Here is a 21,940-nt window from a genome sequence, read left to right as displayed (position 1 = left end):
GCAGGAGGTGGGAGAAAGAAAAGCGCGACAAAATATCTATCCCCGGTGGATCTGGGTGGTAAGACGCTTTAGAGTCTGAAAAAAAAAAAAAAAAAAAAACATGGAGGGGAAAGGCACTTGTTGTAACAAAGGTTTCGAAATATGTTCTAAAGACCGCAAGAGTCAAAGTCTGCGAACATACCATACTATTACTACTGCAATGCTATTAAGGAGACCAAGTGTATCTCTATAACGAGTCGAAAATTAGTTTAGGGCTTAAGGATGTGTGATACCAGCTTCTGCATTTTCTCTTCAACTCCAATCATGAGCCGATACGGATTCCAGAATCTTCAGTCGATGACATTGTTTTTGCTTCTTGTGTACATTATTAAGTTGTAAATTCTATAAACCACGTGCCTGTAGCTTCTTTATGCCATGGGAGCAGCAGAACAATCCATTGTCACATTAATGCATGGTGTACACTGTAAGTATAGATTAGATCTCTCTACTCTCCTCCACATTGGTATTGATTCTGAAATTAGGGTGTCTGGCATTGAAAGTATCGATGCTTTGGTATCGACTCGCACATCCCTTACAGTTGTGAATCAATGGACTCAAAGCATTCACCTGAGAATAGGAAGTTTGCCTGTTCGAGCCCAGCCTGGGTGCTTCGGTAAGCACCCAGGCTGCATTTCGCAAAAGCCCCGCCCCCTTAGCTACTGTCAGCTAGCTCCATCAGGAAGTGGATTTTAACACATGTCATAATGGGGCATGTTAGTGACTCTTTTTGGTCCAATACCACCGTTAAGTTAAGTGCAGTGAAGGAATATATTCAAAATATGCCACAAAGGTGACACTACAACTATTGAGGCTAAGTAGCAGTCTCTTGTGAAATCAGAAGAAAAGCTTCAAGCTGCCTTAAAGCACAGTCATGTGGACTAGTCAGGCTCTCGCACAACCAGAAAAGTTCCCTTTTTATGTTAATCTAGTATTTGAGAGTTATTGTTAAGTTAACTGGCTTGCTAAACCTACAGGAACCTAAAAAAAATCCTCACAGACCACTGCTACTTAGTTAGCAGGTTAGCAGTTAGCAGGCGCTGCTTCTGATTATTATTTTCTGCTCTGAAAGGGGAAAAACAGGCCGTGCTTCACTACTTTCTATGGTAGGAGATCCTGAGAATGACAGATAGTAGCAGTTTATGTATGATTGGGCAATGACATTTTCGGGATGGCTGATATGCTGCGGTGACCCCTGACAAATTCAGATTCAGAAACAGTTTATTTGCCCTTTGCAGAATAAAACCACATTGGAAAAAAAAGGTGAACGTAGCTCAAAATGCACTGTCAAACATTCACTCATAAAACATAAAAGACTTAAAAACTTAAAATTAAACAATGGTAAAAAAGTAAGGTAAGGAAAAATGAATAAAGACCAGATTTGTTGGGAGATTGAAGAGATTTTGTTGTTTTATTTGACCTTGTTTAAAATGTGGAAAATAATTTAAAAAAAAATCATAGATCCAGTGTCTGCATATATTGGTGTATGAATGAGAGTGTACTTATGATATATACATAATAAATTTATTCTATGCGTCAGCTTGCTTAAAACCTAAAGGCACCATACGCTATAAGGCAACGTAAATCAGTGTGAAGGATTTGGAATAAATTTCGGCCCTTCATGTGTCTGGATGTGAGCCTCCATGATGCAAGGTAATAATTACACCTCATGTCGAACCCAGGTGGAGCTAAAATACACGGTGACCCAAGCTTATATCTGCGCTCCACTTTAGAAAATTAAACGCACCATGAATCAATAGGAGGGAGCAGCAGAGGGTTTGGGTTTGGAGGACTCTGGGTCATAAAGACACAGTTCAGAGAAGCCGGTGTGTTTAAATAAACTGATAAACTGCAATGATACTGAATCAACATTTTCACATTCATGATTGTTGACAAACTGAAAGCAGGTAAGGTGATCAATATTTGTTTATATATTTGTTAACCTATTGTTGACGATAACCCTGTATTGGCACATTAACTACTGCCGACCGGAAACCAGGTCTATTTCAAGTAAAACAGTGGTTCCCAACTTGCCAGGGTCCAGAAATTGCAAGTGGTCTCCAGAGCTTTGTCTGGTCAGAGAGTTAGGTCATAAGAAATATTATTTGGGTACAATTCGGGGTGCCACAGCTTTGGACTGTTTTAAACAATAGGTTTGGTCATTAAACCCCGCCCCTCAGGATGCGCACATATAGATTCAGTTTTTAAGACCGGGAAAAAATTCATTTCAAAAACACTCATTTCTACCGTTTACAGCAGACTCCTAGAGCAGATTGGGCAAACTCACTGTTCGAAGCGCAGGTTCCTGATGTCGGCCTGGTTGATCTTGACAATGGTGTCTCCCTCCTGGAACAGACGCTCCTGCTCGGCTTTACCTCCGGGCTCCAGCCGGTTCACCAGCAAACCGTGGGTCCTGCCAATCACAAACAGCGTGGACTGAAACTTTACGCAGGCCCAAAACATACAGCATGAATGTCAGAGATGACGTCCCATAATTGTACATTATTAAGGAGTTTGGACACCTATGGTAAAAATGAAGCTTCTCAAAAAGGCTAGAAAGGACCACAACCAAGACAGGCTTTGCTCCACTTTGGCAGCCAGTTTTCATAATATTACCAAGGAGACATTTTTCCTAGTACGTGTTTCTGTGTTTTCAGTTTCCATGTAATTACTTCAAATTCCATGTTATCACACATTTCGATACCATGCTACCAGACATAAAATGGGAATCTTAAAAGTAGCTTAATCTTGGTGACAGCATGAGTGAGTGAAAGTCGACTCCTCTCAAACTTTTTTTTTCTGACAACCTTGCAGTCACGAGAAACCGCATCCCCCAAACTTGCGCATCGGTTGAGTCAGCCAGTTTCTCCGCTTTGTACGCCGTCATGAAGCGAGGGCTATGAGCTAATTCGCAGTCACATATCACGCTTTAGCTTCCCTCAGAGGGGCTTAAGAAGAGAGCCAACAGTCGCGCAATAAATACCCATGCTGATTCTTCACAGCACTGCCGCCTCAGCAATCCCTTCAAAAAAAAAAAGAAAAAAAAAATGAACAGCAACCTTTACCTTCAGACACCCCCCCACCAACACTCCCCCCCCTTTTACCCATAATCCCGCAGGATAACCGTTCGCGAGCAGATCAGATGCATATTGCCGTCTCGGCGGTGGCATATGCCTGAGGTGCTGAGGAGACTGTTGCGGTGCAAGTGAATGGTGTCCTTATGAAAGTGCGAGAAAGTTTGGGAGATGTTCCGCGGGGAAATTAAACAAATGACGAAATATCAAAAGTTGGTTTCTGTAGCACGATGAAACTTCAATGAGAAGAGTGTGCTTTATTCAGGCTTAGAAAATGACTCGAGACACCACATTGTTAACTAGAAAGTTTGAAAATTGATCAGCCGCACAAAAAAAGCAGAAGAAAAGGTGCAATATTCCGATACTTTGTGTTCAAATGGACATGTCATGCATAATTTTGCATACCTCAGCATCGATATTTGACATTTCTAAATAATGCTTTTGTAAAGAAAGAATAGTACAGATTTAGCTCTTTAATGTTACCACTACACCCTTTTTTAGTATTTTCTAACCATTGGGGGGACAAACAGACCTGTTAAAAATAGGGAAATAGGCCTCTTAGTTGATCTAAACCAGTCAAAACCTGATCTAAACCAGTCAAAACCCGAATAAACCAGTCCAAACCTGGTCTAAACCAGTCAAAACCCGAATAAACCAGTCCAAGCCTGGTCTAAACCAGTCAAAACCAGAATAAACTAGTCCAAACCTGGCCTAAACCAGTCTGAACCAGTCAAAACCAGATTAAACTAGCCCGGACCATGTCTAAACCAGTCCAAACCAGCATAAACCAGTTCAAACTAGTACAACCCCAATCTAAACTAGTCCAAACTGGATATTTTAAGTATTACACACTTGAACTGAATGTTAGAGAGGCAGCATTAGAAACGGCACATGATTCAATAAAGTGAAAGATTCAATAAAGAAAGATTCACTAGAGCCAATAAAGTTTGCTTTACCCAACGGTTGAGCAATCTGTTAAAGGGTTATGGTTAGGGTTAGCGTTAGAGTTATTGACCTGAAGCACCCTCTACAGGCGGCAAGGTTATAAAATCAAGATAACAAGCGTTCCCTTTCAGCTAACGGAATGCTAGCCAATCGATGGTGCTGTGCTGAACACATATTGAGCACAAAACAGATGTGATGATGGATTATGAGATTGTAGAGGATGAAATAAATTACCACATCCAAACAGGTCCTACCAGAACATTTGTGTAATCAGATCCATAATGTGTAGAGCCACACTCTCATCACATCTTGACTCAGGACTTTATTGGGAATATGCAAATGCTAATGTGTCACATTTTTGACAGGTAGTACCCATGTAGTCAGGCCTTTCTCTTCTCTCATATGGCCCTAGAACAACTGTGAGTACGACTTGGGACCAAAGAAAACAGACTGAGAGTTGATCCCTCATCAGAATTCACAGCAGCGAGCGGCAGGATAGGGATGAGGTGACATCTTTCAGAGCTTTGTCGCAGATTCCAACTGTTATTACGATGGACTGGTGGCTTGAAACGCAGAAAAGTAATGGGCCTAAAGTTAAGATGTTGTGGCCTGTCATGGAGCCTTCAGGGTATTGTAAAAGCAGATCTTTGTGGAAAAAAGATTCCCTTTGGTAATGAGTGTCACATCACGGATAAAACCTTCCATTTCTTTCCCCAGAAGCCCTTTGCCTGGCGTCAGTCCACCCCACAGCTGGGCCGCATCGCGCTGAAATGTTTAGTAGGAGGCCACCTGCTCTCATCTAGTGGCTTTAATCACAGAATAATCCAATCAGCTCCATTTGTGCACGCTGGTTATGTCCGCACCGTGTTTACAATGCAGACCGGTCACGGAATGTGGACTTCATTTGGACCAATAAAGCATCTGGCCAGGCGTGTGTGGTCCCGCGCTGTACGCTTCAAAAAACAGTTTTGCTTGTGTGCGCGAGGACTGCACTGATGTGACATTCAAGTTACATCTGGTTAATCAAAGGCAGAACAAGATTGAAGATGTGATAACAAAACTGTGCATGGCCTCATTATGGTTTCCTTCAGGTGCTCCGGTTTCCCACATCAGCCGCAAACATGCACAATCGGCTTAACATCCTGCAGGGTTGCCAGGTATCAATGACCACATCTGCCCAAAACACACGAATATATGGCACAGTTGTCATTTCCAATGTATTTTACTTGTTTACAGAGCCACTACGCTCATGCCGTACTGCCCCTTTCTGCCTCTCTCTCCCTGAAAGGAACAAGTTTTGTTCGAAATAGATTTTTGTTATGGAGAAAATTAGTACTAGGAAAAATTAGTGTTCACATATAGGATTTCCGAAAGCTTTTTGGTGCATTCTTTGTTTTCTGAAAAGCTATATTGTGATATCTTCATGCTTTATGCAACATGTAAAGAAAAGGAAAACTAGCTCTTATTACACATGTGTCAAGGTCGAGATGATTTAATGTGGCCCTTTGAGAAGTTATGGATGAGTTATGAATCTTTAAAGAAATAACCAATTTTCTCACTCCAGCCACTAGAGGGCAGCTTAAATATAAAAAAGGAAAGAATTCCACACGTGTCCAGCAGAGGATGCTGACATAATAGGAGGTCAGGATATAAACAGAACATTACAGCTACAATAGTAACGTACTGCCACTGAGTGTGGGGTGAATGAATAATGACTTTATGCAGCACTTTGAGAAACATGTGACAAAGGCTGATAAAGAGCAATAAGTGTAAGCTGTTGTTATTTGTGAGGCCACAGTCCTTTACAATATATGGGGCCCCGACCTGCCGTGGGGGCTGAATGTCGGCCCTCGACCGAAACGAGTTCGACACCGCTGCCTTATTACATGGAAAATGGCTCTAGTAGGAGCGGCACAATCTGCTGGCAAGAGAGGAGTGTGTGAAGCAGGGTAAATGAAATGAAAAAAAGAGTGCATATTGGTTCTAAGCATATAGTAGTAGTATAGTATAGTATAGTGCATTGTTTGCATGTCATTTAAGCGCTGAAATTACAGTTCTGTGAATGTGCATGCACTATCAGCAGGGAACTATGCATGACTGAAACAAAACACAACACCAAATAGTATGTTTAGGATGATGAAACAACATGTAAAACGCCCAAGTTCAGCAGACCGCATGCACTCTTAACACTGGTGGTTGGCGAGCCTTTTAATCCAAACCTTTTAATGCCATGAACAATTTCGACTTTTTAGCACCTCGAGCTAAACAAAGCCTTTTAAACCAACAGCCTGCAATATTCCCCAAAGCCCTAAACCCCCCCCCCACACCCTTTCCTCTCCTCTTTCCGGGGCGCTATGTGCTGGGACAGGATGCATTAGCCTCACATGCTGTCATGGTGTCTAGACCGGGGCCAGGGAGGTCAGACAGCACGCTCAGGCAGACAGCGAGCTGCAAACACAGGCTCTGCTGCGGACACTTCTGCCCCCTGTTCTGCTCCACAGTACCACACTGACATCACACATTATGTCACCCTCCCAGGCACTTTCTACAGCCCGTACCTGTGCGCTCGGGGGATTGCGCGTCAGGGCTGCAACAAGATGAAGCGCAATCAAATGTAAATCGTAACTTTTATTAGTCACATTTAGCAAATCACAAAGGCCGTTCTTACTTACAGTACACTTGGACTTATTTAGAGCATGGAGCGTGAGAGCCAAGATGATATTTCAACACAATCAAGATGACACCACTTACTACATTACCTAAATGGTTGCAGATTGTGTTCTCAATGTTCAAAACAAACCGAAAATGCATCCAGCATGTGGCTCATCCAGCTGATGTTGTAAAGTAGAAAGCTTTTGAGAAGCTTACATAATTGGTTTCAAAACTCTTAACACTGCTTTCCATAGGTGTTGGTCAGCTATTACTGAAGCCTTAACCGCTCCAGTAAACCAGCTGTGGCAAAAACATGCATTCTTCATCTTGTCTTTGAACTGATGTCAAAGGTTTATGTGTGTTCTAAGCCACTCTCCCTGCAGCCCATCGCACACTCACATCCCCCCGTGTGACTCAGGCTCCCAGATGGACTCACTCGTCAAAAGGTTGGAGCTAAATATAGTTTCCTGACACTTGCTTATAAACAGTTATGGGATTAAGGAGCTGGGGAAATGACACCGCGCCAATCTTCAATGACAGTCGTGGCGTCTGGCTCCAAATGTCAGCCCATTTCATCTCCTCATACCCCCACCCCCCACTTCCCTGTACTCAACCCGAGCGCTGAGTGGTCGCGTTCACCTTGGTGCCGTGCCAGTCCGGCAATCCGTGTTCAGAGCAGGCTTTTAGTTTGATTACACATCCGCTGTCCCCTTTTTCCTTAAATATCCATAAACTAGGCAGCGCGCTTCCTTCGCCCTGTCCTCTGTCCGCGACACTTAGCTTAAAAAGAAGAGCCAATGCTGAAAATTACTTTTATTCCATCTCAAGACACACTTGCAACACTGCGTATCTCCGCTGTCTTGCTTATGTGATGTGAACCTACAACCTAAAACGAATTTACCACCAATTTATTAGCACTTTCCTCTTTCCTTTGGGATTGGTTTATTTCAAATCACAATGGAAATAAGTTTGTAAGAAGGTCTTCAAGTTGATCCAGCTCCCGCCGTTGTTGTTGTTGTTGTTGTTGTTGTTGTGTACTTGGCTGAGTCACTTTACCCAAATGACCTACGTGAATGTATTTTTAGCAATCATATAAACCAGAAATGACAGCAGTGATAGTAAGTACTGTACTATCACATTGTACAAGCGTACAGCAAAATAGTGTTCAGGTGTTAGTCCTGAGCCGCTGCAACTGAGCCACGCCACCACTGTGGGTCAAGCTGACCCGCATGGGTTTGGAGGTCGGGGAAACCGTAGCACCTGGAGGAAACCTGGATTGCTGCCTTCAGTCTCCTCTGATCCTCTGAAAGGGTGCACCGCCTCCTGGGTTTGTCCCTGTTTCAGAGCATGGTGTCCTGCACTGGTCAGCTCCTCCTCATCCTCCTCCTCCTCCTGCGCAGCTCCCTCCGCTCCACAACACTCTTTCACCATCTTCTGGGAAAAGCTTAAGAGTTCATCTGATTTATTCTCCAGTGAATGTCCATTAGCCAGAACCATAGAAGGCATGTGTGGCTTTGCTGTGAGTCTTGCCCGGATACCTCCGTTTGTCCCTTTTTTGTTCCTGTAGCTTTTGATGCCTCCATTGTGTTGCAGGTGTGGGGAGCTCTTGGTGCCTCTTCAGTGTTTCAGAAGAAGAAATGTGTTAGTCTCAAATGGGTTTAAGCTGACAAGCTAGCTGTTTATTTTTAAAAGCTGCTTTTTTCAGTTTTTTCACAATTGTGGACTCTGATCCCCACAAAAAAACGGAACAGACGTACAAAAGTATCCAGGAAAAAAATGTGGAACACAGCAATCCCAAATGCAGTGTGCAGAAAAAGGCAAAAAAAAGTAGCAGTACAGAGAGAGAGGGAGGTTACTGCCTGTTTACACGGCGCCGTAAACCACTTGTTGTCAGCATTAGCATGCCAGTACAGCCCTGTTTTGCTTGCTGAAAGTGCTTAAAACTCATCCTTGTGAAGAAATTAGGAATGAGCTAATGTTTTAAACATAAAATCTCTGTCACTATTGAGAAAGTGGAAAAATGGATTCAAGGCCTTTAAGCAAAAGAAAAAAATCCACCCGAAACATAAGAGTAGCTTTCATGCCTTGGTCTCCTTCCCACTGGGTGCATGAGAGTACTTGGATATCAGCACTGTTGGGCCCTGCTGTGGTCAGAATCAGAGGAGATGACCACGAGAGAGAGAGAATAAAAAGGAATTGCCTAGAGCCAGACATAAAACGAGAGGAAGCGGAGGAAGCAACATCAAGTTTGAGCGAGAGGATGAAGAAAGAGCTGGCCTGGCTTTGAAATGTGGAGAGAGATTGTTGGTGAAACGGCCTGCTATTGTTGCACCACATCTAGTGTCACTGATAGTAGTATTCCTACTGCTACCCATACCACTACTACAGACGACTACAGCTACTTCTACTGACAATGCAAAAAGGTCTACCCAATTATGTACAGCAAATCTGTGATACACATTCCTGTGTAATAAAACAAGGCTGCAGATTAACTTTTTACTACTCACAAATGTGCTGCCTACTTTTTCATTTGATAGCACTGACATGCTCTGAGTCGCACATACAGATTTGGTTCCAGAAAAATTGAACTGTGTTGTAAGTGTTCCGTATATGCTGTTTATGTAAAGTAGTAGTAAATAGCTCAATAAACTGCTTTTTTTCCTACCTGCCTACTTCCTCCCTGTACACTCATTGTCATCTCCTCACTGTTCCGTCAATACAGCCATCATATTATAAATAAAATAGAAAGTAGAACACAGTTTTTGCAGCAACCGGAAAAGGTTGGACATACATGGGATTTAATATAGGACCTTATTTGGTTTTATTACACAGCCAAGTATAAGTATTTTTGGAAGCTAACGCGACAGGAGTAAAAAATTACTTTTGTTATAAAATTCTATGTTATAATGTTGTTCCCTCATTAAAAACTGAACTTGAGCTGTATTTTGCTTGGTCTGAGTAATCCCTCTCACTACTACTACAAAACACCAAGTCACAAACAAAGCAATTTAGTTTATTCTATTAGATGCAAAGAAGAAGAGTGCCAAGAACACTATATTGGAGAAACGAAACAAGTATTACAGAAGAGACTTTATCAACACCGAATAGAAAGCACTAGCGGCCCCCCAGTCGGCTGTGCATCTCCACCTCAAAGCCTCAAACCACTCCTTTGAGGACAGAGAGGTCAAAATCTTAGCAAAAGAAGAATGTTGGTTTGAACGAGGAGTAAAAAAGGAGCTATTTTTGTCAAGAAAGAAAATTCCGGAATTAACCGGAATGGGTACTCAGATTTAATCTTTCTGCACTTTACTCCAATCTCCTTCGCCGACAGACGGTTTCTGCCAGTCCAATGAGACGGCACATCAGCCATCAACAGAACAATAGGCAGGTAATTAGCAGTGATCAGCTTTGAAGAGATCAGGACACATCGATACTCTGGAGTGAGCCGGTCGTTAGAGACGCTCTACTTCAAAGGTGTTTACTCACAGGTGAGAGTACCGGTAGTTTCTGGGGAGGAGCCGGGCCTACCCCAACCCCTCCCCTTTTGGTCTTTATCTAGGCTGCGACCTGAACAGAACTTTAGCTTTCGCTGACGAAGCCTTTTGGATGAGAGGCGAAACGTTCGAGACTTCAACCACTGAGTACAGAAGACGACTCGAATACCTTCATTGAAGATTACTACTACCACTTATACTTCAACTGCTATAAATAAATGTAGGTTTATATGTCAAAATGCTCGAAAAGACAGGAAAATCCATATACGGACATGATTGCATTGCTATGGTGACCTATAGTTCCATATGGAATGTTTGCACCCTGGTGTGATTAGACCGTCTTCTCATTTGCATGATTCTGTCCCTCTTAGGATTGAGTTTAGCAGCACTGCACTTTCACAGAGCAAGTTTCAGAGCACGTCAAACATTGTTTTAGCTTCACTTTGAGCAAACAACTGCACAAATGAGCAACATTCGAGGTGGATTTTACGCCAACATGGCTGGAAGAACCCAAGACGGAGTCCCTTATGTCCCGAGGGTAAGATATCGTGACTTGTTTGAATATGCTTTGAAAGTACAATTGTGTTGTGGTATTGTAAAGGCCGCTGACAACATTTTTAGGAGAAATAGATCCTTGTCGGCTGTAAAGTAGCAGGCTATGTGTTGTTGTCTTTAGCATTACAGTGCTTTACCAGATTTGTTTATGAAAATGGCTGTGAATCATTTAGTTAACCATGCCAAATGATCATCTTATCTCTCACTAAAACCTACTGTTCTTTATTTGTCTGTTTACATTAACACTAAGCAATCATTTCTTTCCAGGATGGATCAAAGAGGCCACAGACGAGATATAAACGGAAGGTGGAGTATGGTTCCCAGAACGGTAAGTAAACTGAATGTCTATAAACACATTACTTGATGCCAAAATGCCTGAAAACACATGAGCTAATGTGTTTCTTTTTTCTCCTTGTCCACAGAGGATCCAACTCCAAAATGGGTCTTCAAGACAACTCCTGCCAAAGTCTGGGTCATCGGTGCCAGCCAGGTTCGCCGCGCTGAACCTGTGGCACTCCAGACCTACGGGTACAACTTTGGCCTTAAAGCTCACGTCTCCTGGTTCGGGAAAGGCGGTATGGGATGGTCCGGTGTCCTGCCCCGATTCTATCAAGAGCTGTCCAACCAAGTGCCTCCAGACGTCCTAGTCCTCCACGCTGGAGGCAATGACCTCGGACTGGTGGACGCCAATGAACTGGTGTCCCAGATGGAGATGGACTTAAGGAGACTGAGGAAGGAATTCCCCAAGATGAAAATTGTGTTCTCCCTTCTCCATGAGAGACAGCGCTGGAGGTACGGAGCTGCAGCCAAAATGGAGCAGTGCCGCAAACTAGTAAACTCCAAACTCCGAAGGGTCCTGAGAAACCTCCAGTGTGAGGCGGTGGAACATAACAACATTCGATTCTTCCACAAACAATTGTTTGTTCCTGACGGAGTTCACTTCACCAAACACGGGAACGAGATATTCCTGGACAATATTCATAAAGTCATCAAAAAGCTCTTTACTGACGACTCCGGATCGGAGCAAAACCAAGGCTCCAAGCGTCCAAGGGTAGTCTTCAAGAAAGCGTCTCCCAAAGTCTGGGTCATTGGCGCCAGTCAGGTCTGCCGCGCTGAACCTGTGGCGCAGCAGACGTACGGAGACAATTTTGGTCTTGACGCTCGCGTGCACTGGTTCGGGAAAGGCGGCATGGGATGGGTTGGAGTGCTGCCCCGGTTCTATGACGAGCTGCTTGAGCTAGAAGATCCGCCAGATGTCCTAGTCCTCCATGCTGGTGGCAACGACCTCGGTCTGGTGGACACCAATGAACTGGTGTCCCAAGTGGAGAGGGACTTAATGAGACTAAGGAAGGAATTCCCCAAAATGAACATTGTCTTCTCCCTTCTCCATGAGAGACAGCGCTGGAGGTACGGAGCAGCGCCCAAAATGGAGCAGTGCCGCAAACTAGTAAACTCCAAACTCCGACGGGTCCTGAGAAACCTCCAGTGTGAGGCTGTGGAACATAACAACATTCGATTCTTCCACAAACAATCGTTTGTTCCTGACGGAGTTCACTTCACCAAACACGGGAATGAGATATTCCTGAACAACATCCAGCAAATCGTCCAAAAAATTCTCAAAGACAGCTGTGGATCTGAGCAAAGTCAACGCAAGGTGTGGTAGTGTTTGTAAGTTTCTGATTTATTTTTTCCTTTATATTTGTACTGAGATTTAACCATATCTTCTTTCTTTTTTGTAGATGAACCAAACTCACCCAAACACTTCACCTTTATTACTTGATTTCTTAATTGATTGATTGAGAAACATTGTAATGTTGGATTTGTGTTGCAGAATTCTACAGTGTGCTTATTATTCAGCATATATTTATGAATAAAAGCAAGAAAAACAAAGTTAACCTTGTAAATCTCAATCATTAAGTCTTTTAAAGTTCTGCTGCTTGATTTTATTTCTTGTGTCAAAAACATTTTAAAGTAGTTACTTTGATATTTTTGGGGTCATGGCCTGAAAAGTTTGGGAGCCCCTGCATTAGGGCACAATGTGGAACAAACAAAACCATAGCGATTGTTGTATATACTGTACATATACCATTGTTATATATGTAGTCATATACAACAAAGGCATAACTGTTATTCTTCATAAAGTCATCGTGTTAGAAGCATATTCATTTTTAGTTTTCTTATTCATTCTACATATTTCCCCCGCATTTACCTGATGTCATGGTTGAAGGGCACCACGTGGATCCCCAGGGGTCCGCCTTGGTTGGACACCTCCACCGGCTTCAGCATGCTCCTGTCGAGGGGGTGATGGATGAGCCGTGCGCAGACACCGGGGAACAAAAAAAAATTAAAAAAAGGCCAAAACACAGTCAAGACACAAGAGAAGGGGAGGAGGGGGGGGCTTCAGCGTTTTCCATACGCACGCACACCAAATGGCCAGGTTAACATGGAAATGCAAAAACAAGCCGATACGTCAGCTGACAGCGACATGACAGGCCGCTGACGGGTTTCTATTGTGTTGTCAGCGAAGGCCCGCTGCGCTGCGCCCGCGGGTCAAATGCAGAGGGGCCAATAGAGAGAGCAATTATGTGATTAAAATCGGGGTGTCGGGGAAAAGAAGGCGTTAATTGAAAAATCAGTGGCAGTGTGAAGGAAGTGAGTCAGGGGGCGTTCATTTGTTTATAAAGACATCAAGCAGATACATGGTGAGCTTGTGCGTTCAGGAAGATGTAAGCTTTGTTCGGTTAATGTAGATTTTATTGTTCATATTATGGAAGTTAATTGTAAAGATTAGTAAAAATGCTTTCTTTCTATAACATATATTTTTTAATGTACTGAAGTCCATATGCAGTGCAAATTATTCAAATGAAAAAACTGAAATGTGCATGCTTATCTATGCTTACTTCTACAAAATGTTACAATATGAATAAATAAAAAATAAACAGGTCTCGGGACAGGGGCACTTCGCTACGTAAAGATAAAGATGCTTTTTATTTCTCTGCTGCATCCTCTCTGTGTTATTCCAGTAGATTAAATAAAATATAATGCAATGAATTGTGCAGTATATCTATCTGTAGAATATGGACTATTGCGTATCTTGCAGGATAAACAAAAAAGTTTATTTCATGAAAACAAACGTTGTGTACTTTATTTCGACCATTTAACTTTCCCAATGTCTTTCTGACATCCTAACATACTTCTTTGCAGGGATGAGGAACAGGAAAATTGTGTATTTGGTGCCTTTAACGTGCTGTGTGTTTTGGACCAAAGTGAAAGAGTGCTCCAACATCACTGCCTTGGTTCACAGTGGTGACCATGAAGGGATAAAGGTCCAGGATGGGTTACTTACTCTAGACTTAGACCAGAAGGGTGCTCCAGCGCGGAGTCCGCCCGGCCCACCGGCTCTATCCGCTCGATCCGCCTCTCCTGCTGCCTCTGCTCCTCCTCTTCCTCCTGGTAAAGAAAACAACGGGAAACTCATAATGTACAGTTTATTTCAGTTTCCCATCTGGTCCATTCGTCCAAAATTTCACAACATCCAGCCATTGTCATCTGCTTAAACCAGGGCGAGGTTAAGTAATTGCATTTGCGAAACACAATATGACAAAAAAAATGTATAGTTGTTGAATATTCTTAAATATTGCACGATAAACGGTAAAAACAAACTTAACAAACTCACATTTCTAAAGGGTCAAACCAATCCTCTTTCATGAAAGGAAAAGCCACTTTTATCAGCAGAAATAGCTCTTCAAATTGATGACTTATAAAAGGTTCTATACAAAAAAACCTGTCAGTACCCAGACACTGACAGGGGTTTTGTGCTGAAGCGCTTTGTTAGCCGAATGCTATTTCCACCCTCACCTTTGACCTTCTGTCTTCTCCCACTTCCTTAAAATGTCAAGCATATCTAAATAGGTGCGTTTTATGGTAATGCATTCCGCCCATTGAGAGGCTGGCATATCTGTGATGACACAAAGTGGCGGTGGCACGCGTCGGCAGCCGCTTTATTTAGCGAAAGAGGGGGGTAGGGGCCAATGAATTTATTAAGGGGAAGAGCCAAAAAGCCTGTCCATTCACTTGAACCGTCCAAATGGAGGAAGCCACTTTAAGTTATTTGTGAGGCGAGGTCCTGTGTCCCTATGGGGGTCCATTATTCGCAAAACCTTCAGCAGAGCTCAAGCCTAAAAGGTTGGTTATGTATATTTATATATGCTGGAGAAAGGGTTATGGCCGTTTCTGAATATGTAAACAAAGATGGTAAAGTGGAGGAAAAATGTGAATAAAAATGTGGAAACAGCATGACAGATCGCAAGAGTGGCATTGGCCATAGGCATCTACAAATGCATACACTTGGGTTCTCTGAGTTGTTTGTGTCATTGAAGAATCAACGGATGGATCTATGATGCTACACGACTATAGAACAGTTACATACTTTGAACAAAATTCGGAAAAGTTTGCTGCAGATGCTCACTTGATGACTATACTCGAATCAAATGTTTACAACTAACTGTTGCTGCAGTACCGGTCAGGGTCATGCTCGACCATTTTTCTGCTGGTCACTTTGGTTGGCGGGGTCAGAAAATGACGTTCTTTAATGAGAATTACCGGTCATATAATCATGAAAAGAAAATTATATTATATTATTATTGTTATATTATAAGTCTAAATATACCTGCAGATAGAGTCCAGTGCTCCGGTCTCTGCACTGGCTTCCAGTCGCTCAGAGAATAGAATTTAAAACAGCTCTGCTTGTTACAAGTCTTTTCATGGTTTAGCACCAAAGTCCATCTCTGACATGTTACAGCCGCATGAACCATCTCGGGCCTCGAGAACTTCCGGGAGGCGGCTCCTCCTGGTTCCCAGAGTCAGGACAAAACACGGTGAGGCTAAAGCTAAAATCTGGAACAGTCTTCATGAGGATGTGAGACAGGCCTCAACTCTGACAATGTTCAAATCCAGGCTGAAAACAGTTCTGCATCCTTAAGCCCAATTCATTCAGTTGGCCACATTTATTCATAATCGTGAATAGACTATTTGAAGACCTTTGTCAGAACACGTGCAAACTCAGTACATTATGGTTTTGCACTGCATGTAGAAAGAAAGAAAAAAATCCATGATCAAAAATCTTTTAATTATTGTGCTGTTTATGTGAAAATGTTTGGTGTCTCTAGTCAGACAGTATGTTTACTTGGCCAAACTAAACACCTGACGTTCACACCATGCAGAATGAAGGCCCCGGGTTGGATCCCTGAGCCTGGTGCAGTTTGCTCTCCATGCCTGTGCAATAGGTTTCTGTCTAGAGCAAGAATGTAGAGAGTGTGAATGAATGAATGAGAGTGTGTTTCTACAAAAATAAAAACACCTCAGAAATCTAGGCACCATCCCGCGGGACAAATGGAGAGGCACTTTTGGATCATGGGCCCTATTTCCTAACCCATGCATGCTGAACTTTTGAAAGTACAAATCTACAAAGCAATCTGCTGGAACAAGGTGACATTTTTGCATTTGTATTACCGCTGCATAGGTTGAACAATATGAAAGATGAAGTGAAAAAGGCAGCCTGGATGTATAAGCTGCATATATTGAGGACGAGAGGCGCAGACAGAGGGAAGATAAAGTCAACAGAGATCTGAAATGAGCAGCGAAGAAAGCAGATAATGGGGGAGAAAATTGCACAGCGTTATCTTTAAATCAGCCGCACAGATTACTTTGCAAACAGGATGACATTTTCACTATAGTGCTCCGAACTTTTCTTAAGTGTTCTCTCCTTGTTACAAGAGCAATGATCTTTCTGCATCTAAGTATTCATATGAACCAAGGACGTGCTGGGAAGGACTTGGAGGATGCGATTTTCTCAAACAAAACAGTACCAAAGTGCTGCTGGTCTCAGTAAATGCCACTTGACACTGAAATGACCCCTTATGTTCTCGGCATAGTGATGTATCATATCAAGGTACCGACTGTTGAGTGACATGCTGTGCTATGGGTAGCAAACTGTACATGTGCAATTCGTTGCGATTGAATGTCATGAATTACCGGGTACATACATCTACACAATTCTCAGTCAGAGTGACGATTAGATTCATCCTTAAAAATCTCTGTATACGTGAACCTGCCATACGTCGTGTGGAAGAATCCCGCCACTGAACTGAAGGCCTGCCCCCGCACTGATGAAGACCTGATTGGGGACATGGGGCTGCGATTGTGGCAGCAAATGTTTAGAACTTATTCTGTCCTTCAAAGCCTCACTTTTAATTCCGAGACAGCTCTGCCAAAGCACTTCCTGGTGAATTCTCATTGGACGACACTCTGAGGGGCGATTTTTCAGTTAGCTCTATCCTGTCAGCATCAATTACTGTTCGGGACAAGGATGCGGTTAATATATGGACAATAACATGAGCAAATAGCTTGCTAGGGTCATGGTTGGAGTGTTGTCCAATGAGAAGTCTCCAGGGCGTGATCAACGCTTGTTAAGGTTTTGCGTTTACATTTCTTACCTGTTTTTGGATATATAGTTACTTGTTTCCTGTGCTCCTCAGTTCCTCGCTGTCTGCTGTTACCTGATCTCCCTTTTGAATTTCTGTTCCCTTGTTGGATCCCTCCAGAGGTCACTTCCCAGGAGCAGTACTATGAGCATGCGCACTAGCTGTTAGTCATTGGTTTGTCTACGGTTTGAAGACCAAACAATCACTGAAAGAAATACTTTTTTTTTTTTTTTACTCAGATGTGTCGTTCGATGAAGCTTTCACTTCCTATAGACAGTTTTGGATGTCCTCTAATTGATTATCCCAATGAATCTTGCTGTCCAGTGCGTCATTTTAAAATATTGATTTTTTTTGGGTCGAGATCAGCTGAGTTCTCCATAGACTTTCATGGAAGATGGTACTTCCTCAAACGTTACATATAAAGGGCTTATTGTTGAGTGACAGCACTTTACCAAAAAAGAAAAAAGAAAAGAAAAATACAAACTTCTAAATCTTAATGGTGCAAATTGCGTTTGAAAAAAGACAACCTGTTGGCAAAAAATGTAGAACTAAATTATTTTATAAAAAGCCATGCATTTCTGTTAGCATCTTAAAACTAAGAAAGACGCCCCTTGCCGAGAGCAGCCACAATAGCCCGTGTGTGTACTCTCCCTTATCACTTGTTATCCCATTGGGCAGAGGTGGTGGCAAAAGCCCCTCTTTTAGAATGGCGCCGTGAGTGACCATGTACATTTGGTCTTGTAGCGACATCAATACCTCAAGTGACAGGAGAGGACCAGCTAAATATACCTCTACCGCCTTCTAGCCCCACCATTCTCAATATATTTTTTTTCCCCCTCTAAAAAGCTTGCATCCTTTCAGTCCGCAGGGAGCTTTTAGCACCCTGTTGATCTCCTGGTAACCATGGAAGTGGGACAGCAGCAAGGCTTTTTAACACGCAATTTATCCCCAGTCCCTCTTCCGTGTCTTTGTGTGAGCGTGTCCATCAAAGTCCCATGTGCTAATAACCTCTGGAGTGGCTTTCTCAAATGTAACACACAAAAACCCACTGGGGTGTGTTGCCGAGGGGGAGAAAAAGGGGTTTGGCTATTGTGAAGAGAGAAAGAAATATGTTTAAAACGAGTACAATAGGTTAATCCTCCAGCGAGAACAGTGTGTAGAAAATGTGTCTACCTGTAGTGTGTAAAGAGAATGGTAAAAGGCACTTTCAAAAGACCTTTTAAGATGACCCCTCTCCCAAAAAACAAAAAATAAATGAATAGAAATGTAATTTTAAGAGGTAGCAGCTGTCCAGTCCAAAAAGGGTGTCTCCTGTCCCTGTCCCCGTGAGGCCGGGACAAAGGGTGTTGGTTGAAGAGCTGTCAGGGATTTCCAAAAGCAGACTCCACGTGGGACGGAGCGTGTCATGTGTGAAGCGTCATTAGCTCTGGGGCAAGTTCAAATGCATCCAGGGAACAGGGAGTCGCTCCTCGGCCCTCGGTAGGAATCGGGTCGAACAAGGCTGGGGTCAAAGGTCAAAGCGACTGGTGTGATCTGACGCCGGGACCCCTGTCTCCGCCTCAGGGGCTGAGGTCTGTGACAGCTTCATGTGGATGGCATGGACAACAATGTACGGTGAATATTCAAATGCTAAGAAAGAACGTGACTTTAACCCAACAGAAGCCAAATGGGTGGCAATGGGCATTGAATGTGACTTATAGAGCGGGGATTTTGCATTTAGCAGGTATTTAGCAACACTCTCAAACACATATTTGTCGCCATTTTATACTCAGTTGGTTAGACAACTCAATGTTGATCTAAGTAAGCGGAAACAAAAATCAAGTAGTTTCACTTCCCAATTGTCCAAGCGATCTCCAAACAAGCCCCTGCTCTTGCTCCCCTTTGCTGTGCTGCTGTTTCACTAAAGAATTTTAAAAAAGAAGAAAAATGTCAGTCTGGCTGTAGTGAAGCTATGACGAGTGTTGCCAGAGATGAGGAAAGCATTTGCTGCATATGTCAGACCTCACAAGGTGCTTATTGGAGCTGTCGCTGAGAATAGCCAGTGGAGAAGATTCAAAAATAATTTAAAGATGCGAGATTGGCTTAGAATACAACTCCACGTCTGTTTTAGATGAGATAATAACTTTGTAACACGGTAAAAAGCTTTGTCTAATACCCTCTTTAAGAAAGGGTAAACATTTCTTAAGTGTTGGTGTATAACCATACTGTACATGAGGGCCATGAGCAAGTCCCAGTTCAAACCTTGGAATATGGAGCTCTTCCTCCTCCGTCACTTTTGTTTGAGAACATCAAAAATCATGAGGAAATATGCGATGTTAAATTGAAGAGTATGTAATAAACATCAAGACCTTTTCCCAAAAATGAACTTACAAATGAAGCTGCAAAACTAGCAACATGTTAATTGCGGAAAGTAAGGTACATGCGAGCCTTTGATAAAAATGAGACTCGCCAAAGTGCGTTAGTAGAGATGTGAAAAGCCGCATGGTGGTTCTTTCTTCTCCTCACAGAAAAGGTTGAGGAGCCATAATTGTACCTCATTACCTCCCGATAATGCAGTTCCACAGAACACGGCCAAAGCCAAGGGCCTGAATAGACTTGTGCTACTCTTGTGCTCCACAATGGCGCTGACAAACCAAGGCAAGCTGTTCATAATAACCCTAATAGACCCATTACTACTCGTTTTTGACCTCTGCGAGCAATTACCGATACATTTCCATTTCTGCGCCAACCATATCGCAGTTTGCCATCTGCAGTCACGATTTCGCAAAGTGGGTTTTAAATTTGGGGAAACAAATGATTTCAAGTCGGCAGCCCACTGATGGATGTCATGCCCCTGTTTAAGAATCAACTGGTAAAATAAGAGCAGAGGTTTAAACGTTACATTAAATATAATATTGCGCTAAGAAGCAGTTTCATGACCATGATCATGAACTAGAACCCAGCTTCTTTCCGTGGAGATACTGCTACGATGCCGTTTCGCTTTGACAAGTTACCGAACATAAGGTTTGTCTGCATTTGGTTAGGCATGTTTATTTCTACCGCGCATTTGTACACAAGGCAACTCAATGTGCCTGTGTTTTTGGTCCTATATCAGCGGCTTTACATTGATCATCATAACTAGCATTAGCTGTTTGTAGCTTAGCACCCTTGGAATTCAAACACACAGCCTGAGATGTCCTGCAGTGTGGCTTTAATTAGAAAACATTTCTGACTTTTCAAAGGACTTTACGAGCTGTGATTAGCTTCAATAAAGCTCACATCACCGACTTAAGCCAGCGCACTCCTATTACGCCCTAATTACAAACTGAAATGTCTCATGATTCGATTAAACTGGCGTACTGTACCCGATGACCTCCATACTACCCCTCTCTACGATCCTTACCTTGTCCCCCGCCTGACTCCAACCCCATTACGGCAGTCCATATGTCACCATGACTAAGACCGGGAGACACTTATTTACATTTATGCCTGGGATGGAACGGGGGGAATTTAAAAGGCTCGGGCCAGCAGATAAACTTGTTAGCCACTCATAATGACCTCCTCAATCCGCGCCACCCGGTCCTCTAAATACCACTTAAGGGTTGTCAGCAGAAAGGCAAATCCACTTTCCGCGTGCTTTCTTATCTTCTCCAATATTGTTATGATGTTAAAAGGCCCGGATGATGCAAGCTAATGGTTATTTCAAAGGCCAATTAAAAATGGATTCCGTTGATTTACGAGGAGTTGTCCCTCTTAAGTGAATGTTTCATCGTCTTTTTGGCAAAGCTCGGTCTCTCGTGACTGCACAGGCTGGAAGACGATCAAAGCATGTCTGGCGTGGGAGGGTAAATCGCGGGACGGGTGTGCTAAGGGGGCTAGCGGAGGTTGTGGCAGGACATGTGTTGTGTTTCATATTGCAAGACCGACCTCGGGTGGGCTCTGAGGAGGAGGAGGAGGACGGCGTTCCAGATTGGATGTGCAAATTTCCTGTGATGCGCAAGGAAGGAGCTCAATGCAAGCTGTTGTGTTGGGTTAACAAAGGATATCAAACAAGAGAATTTGATAAATCAGCAACGGAAGCAAAACAATAAGAAGGTTCTAGGTTTGACTCCAAGAACATCTGAGGCCTTGCTTGTTCTCACATTGTTGTTTTTCCAATTTCTCCCTTCAATCCAGCCAAACACTCCAAGGGAAAGGTACCCAAACCTTGGCAGTATGGTTGCCCATTGTCCATGCTTGGTTGAAAATGCAAAGGACAGATTTCTCCAACAAAATAATCTACTTAAAGCCAGAGATCTTCTATGTTTGTGTAAGCTGTCAACTGTCCTTTGTTTATGTATTGCAGATCTAGGGTTGAAAGGTTCAAATGTATTGTATATGGCATGGGATTAAATAAATTGGTACAGATTGTTAATATTATTTCTTTAGATGCCAAGTGTTGATGCCTGGTGGGTCTTGACCATAGATTTAATGAATAGAGAACAGCGGGTCCCATTCAGCCCCATTCATTGTAATGGTTCCGACTGGTCTGTGTAATAAACATGGCTGCTCAATCTCCTCCTACGAAGCCTGTTCTTTAAAAGGGCAAAAGGGCAGGAAGTCCCGCACGTGCAGGGCGGACGGACCAGCTACGAGCCTCCACAGTGCTCAAAAACCTGTCAGTCAGTTCCAGACCACATCATCTCGAGAAATCTCCTGGTTAAGACCTATCGTCGTCGAGTTC

General features: G+C 43.0%; 1 protein-coding gene across 1 annotated transcript in view; it reads right to left on the bottom strand.

The window, feature by feature from the left end:
* The window catches only part of pard3aa (par-3 family cell polarity regulator alpha, a), a 429,242-nt gene that overhangs the window by 282,175 nt on the left and 125,127 nt on the right, over positions 1–21,940 (bottom strand). Inside the window, exons 6-8 of the mRNA XM_079575903.1 lie at positions 14,103–14,206; positions 12,966–13,046; positions 2,324–2,449 (exon numbers count right to left, since the gene is read on the bottom strand). Of these exons, the coding sequence (XP_079432029.1) occupies positions 2,324–2,449; positions 12,966–13,046; positions 14,103–14,206 (311 nt within the window). The remainder of the gene's footprint in view (positions 1–2,323; positions 2,450–12,965; positions 13,047–14,102; positions 14,207–21,940) is intronic.

Source organism: Gobius niger (assembly GCF_951799975.1).
Source record: "Gobius niger genome assembly, chromosome: 18".
NCBI classification, from domain to species: domain Eukaryota; kingdom Metazoa; phylum Chordata; class Actinopteri; order Gobiiformes; family Gobiidae; genus Gobius; species Gobius niger.
The sequence above is the reverse complement of the archived record's forward strand: the minus strand, read 5'-3'. Positions and strand labels throughout refer to the sequence as shown.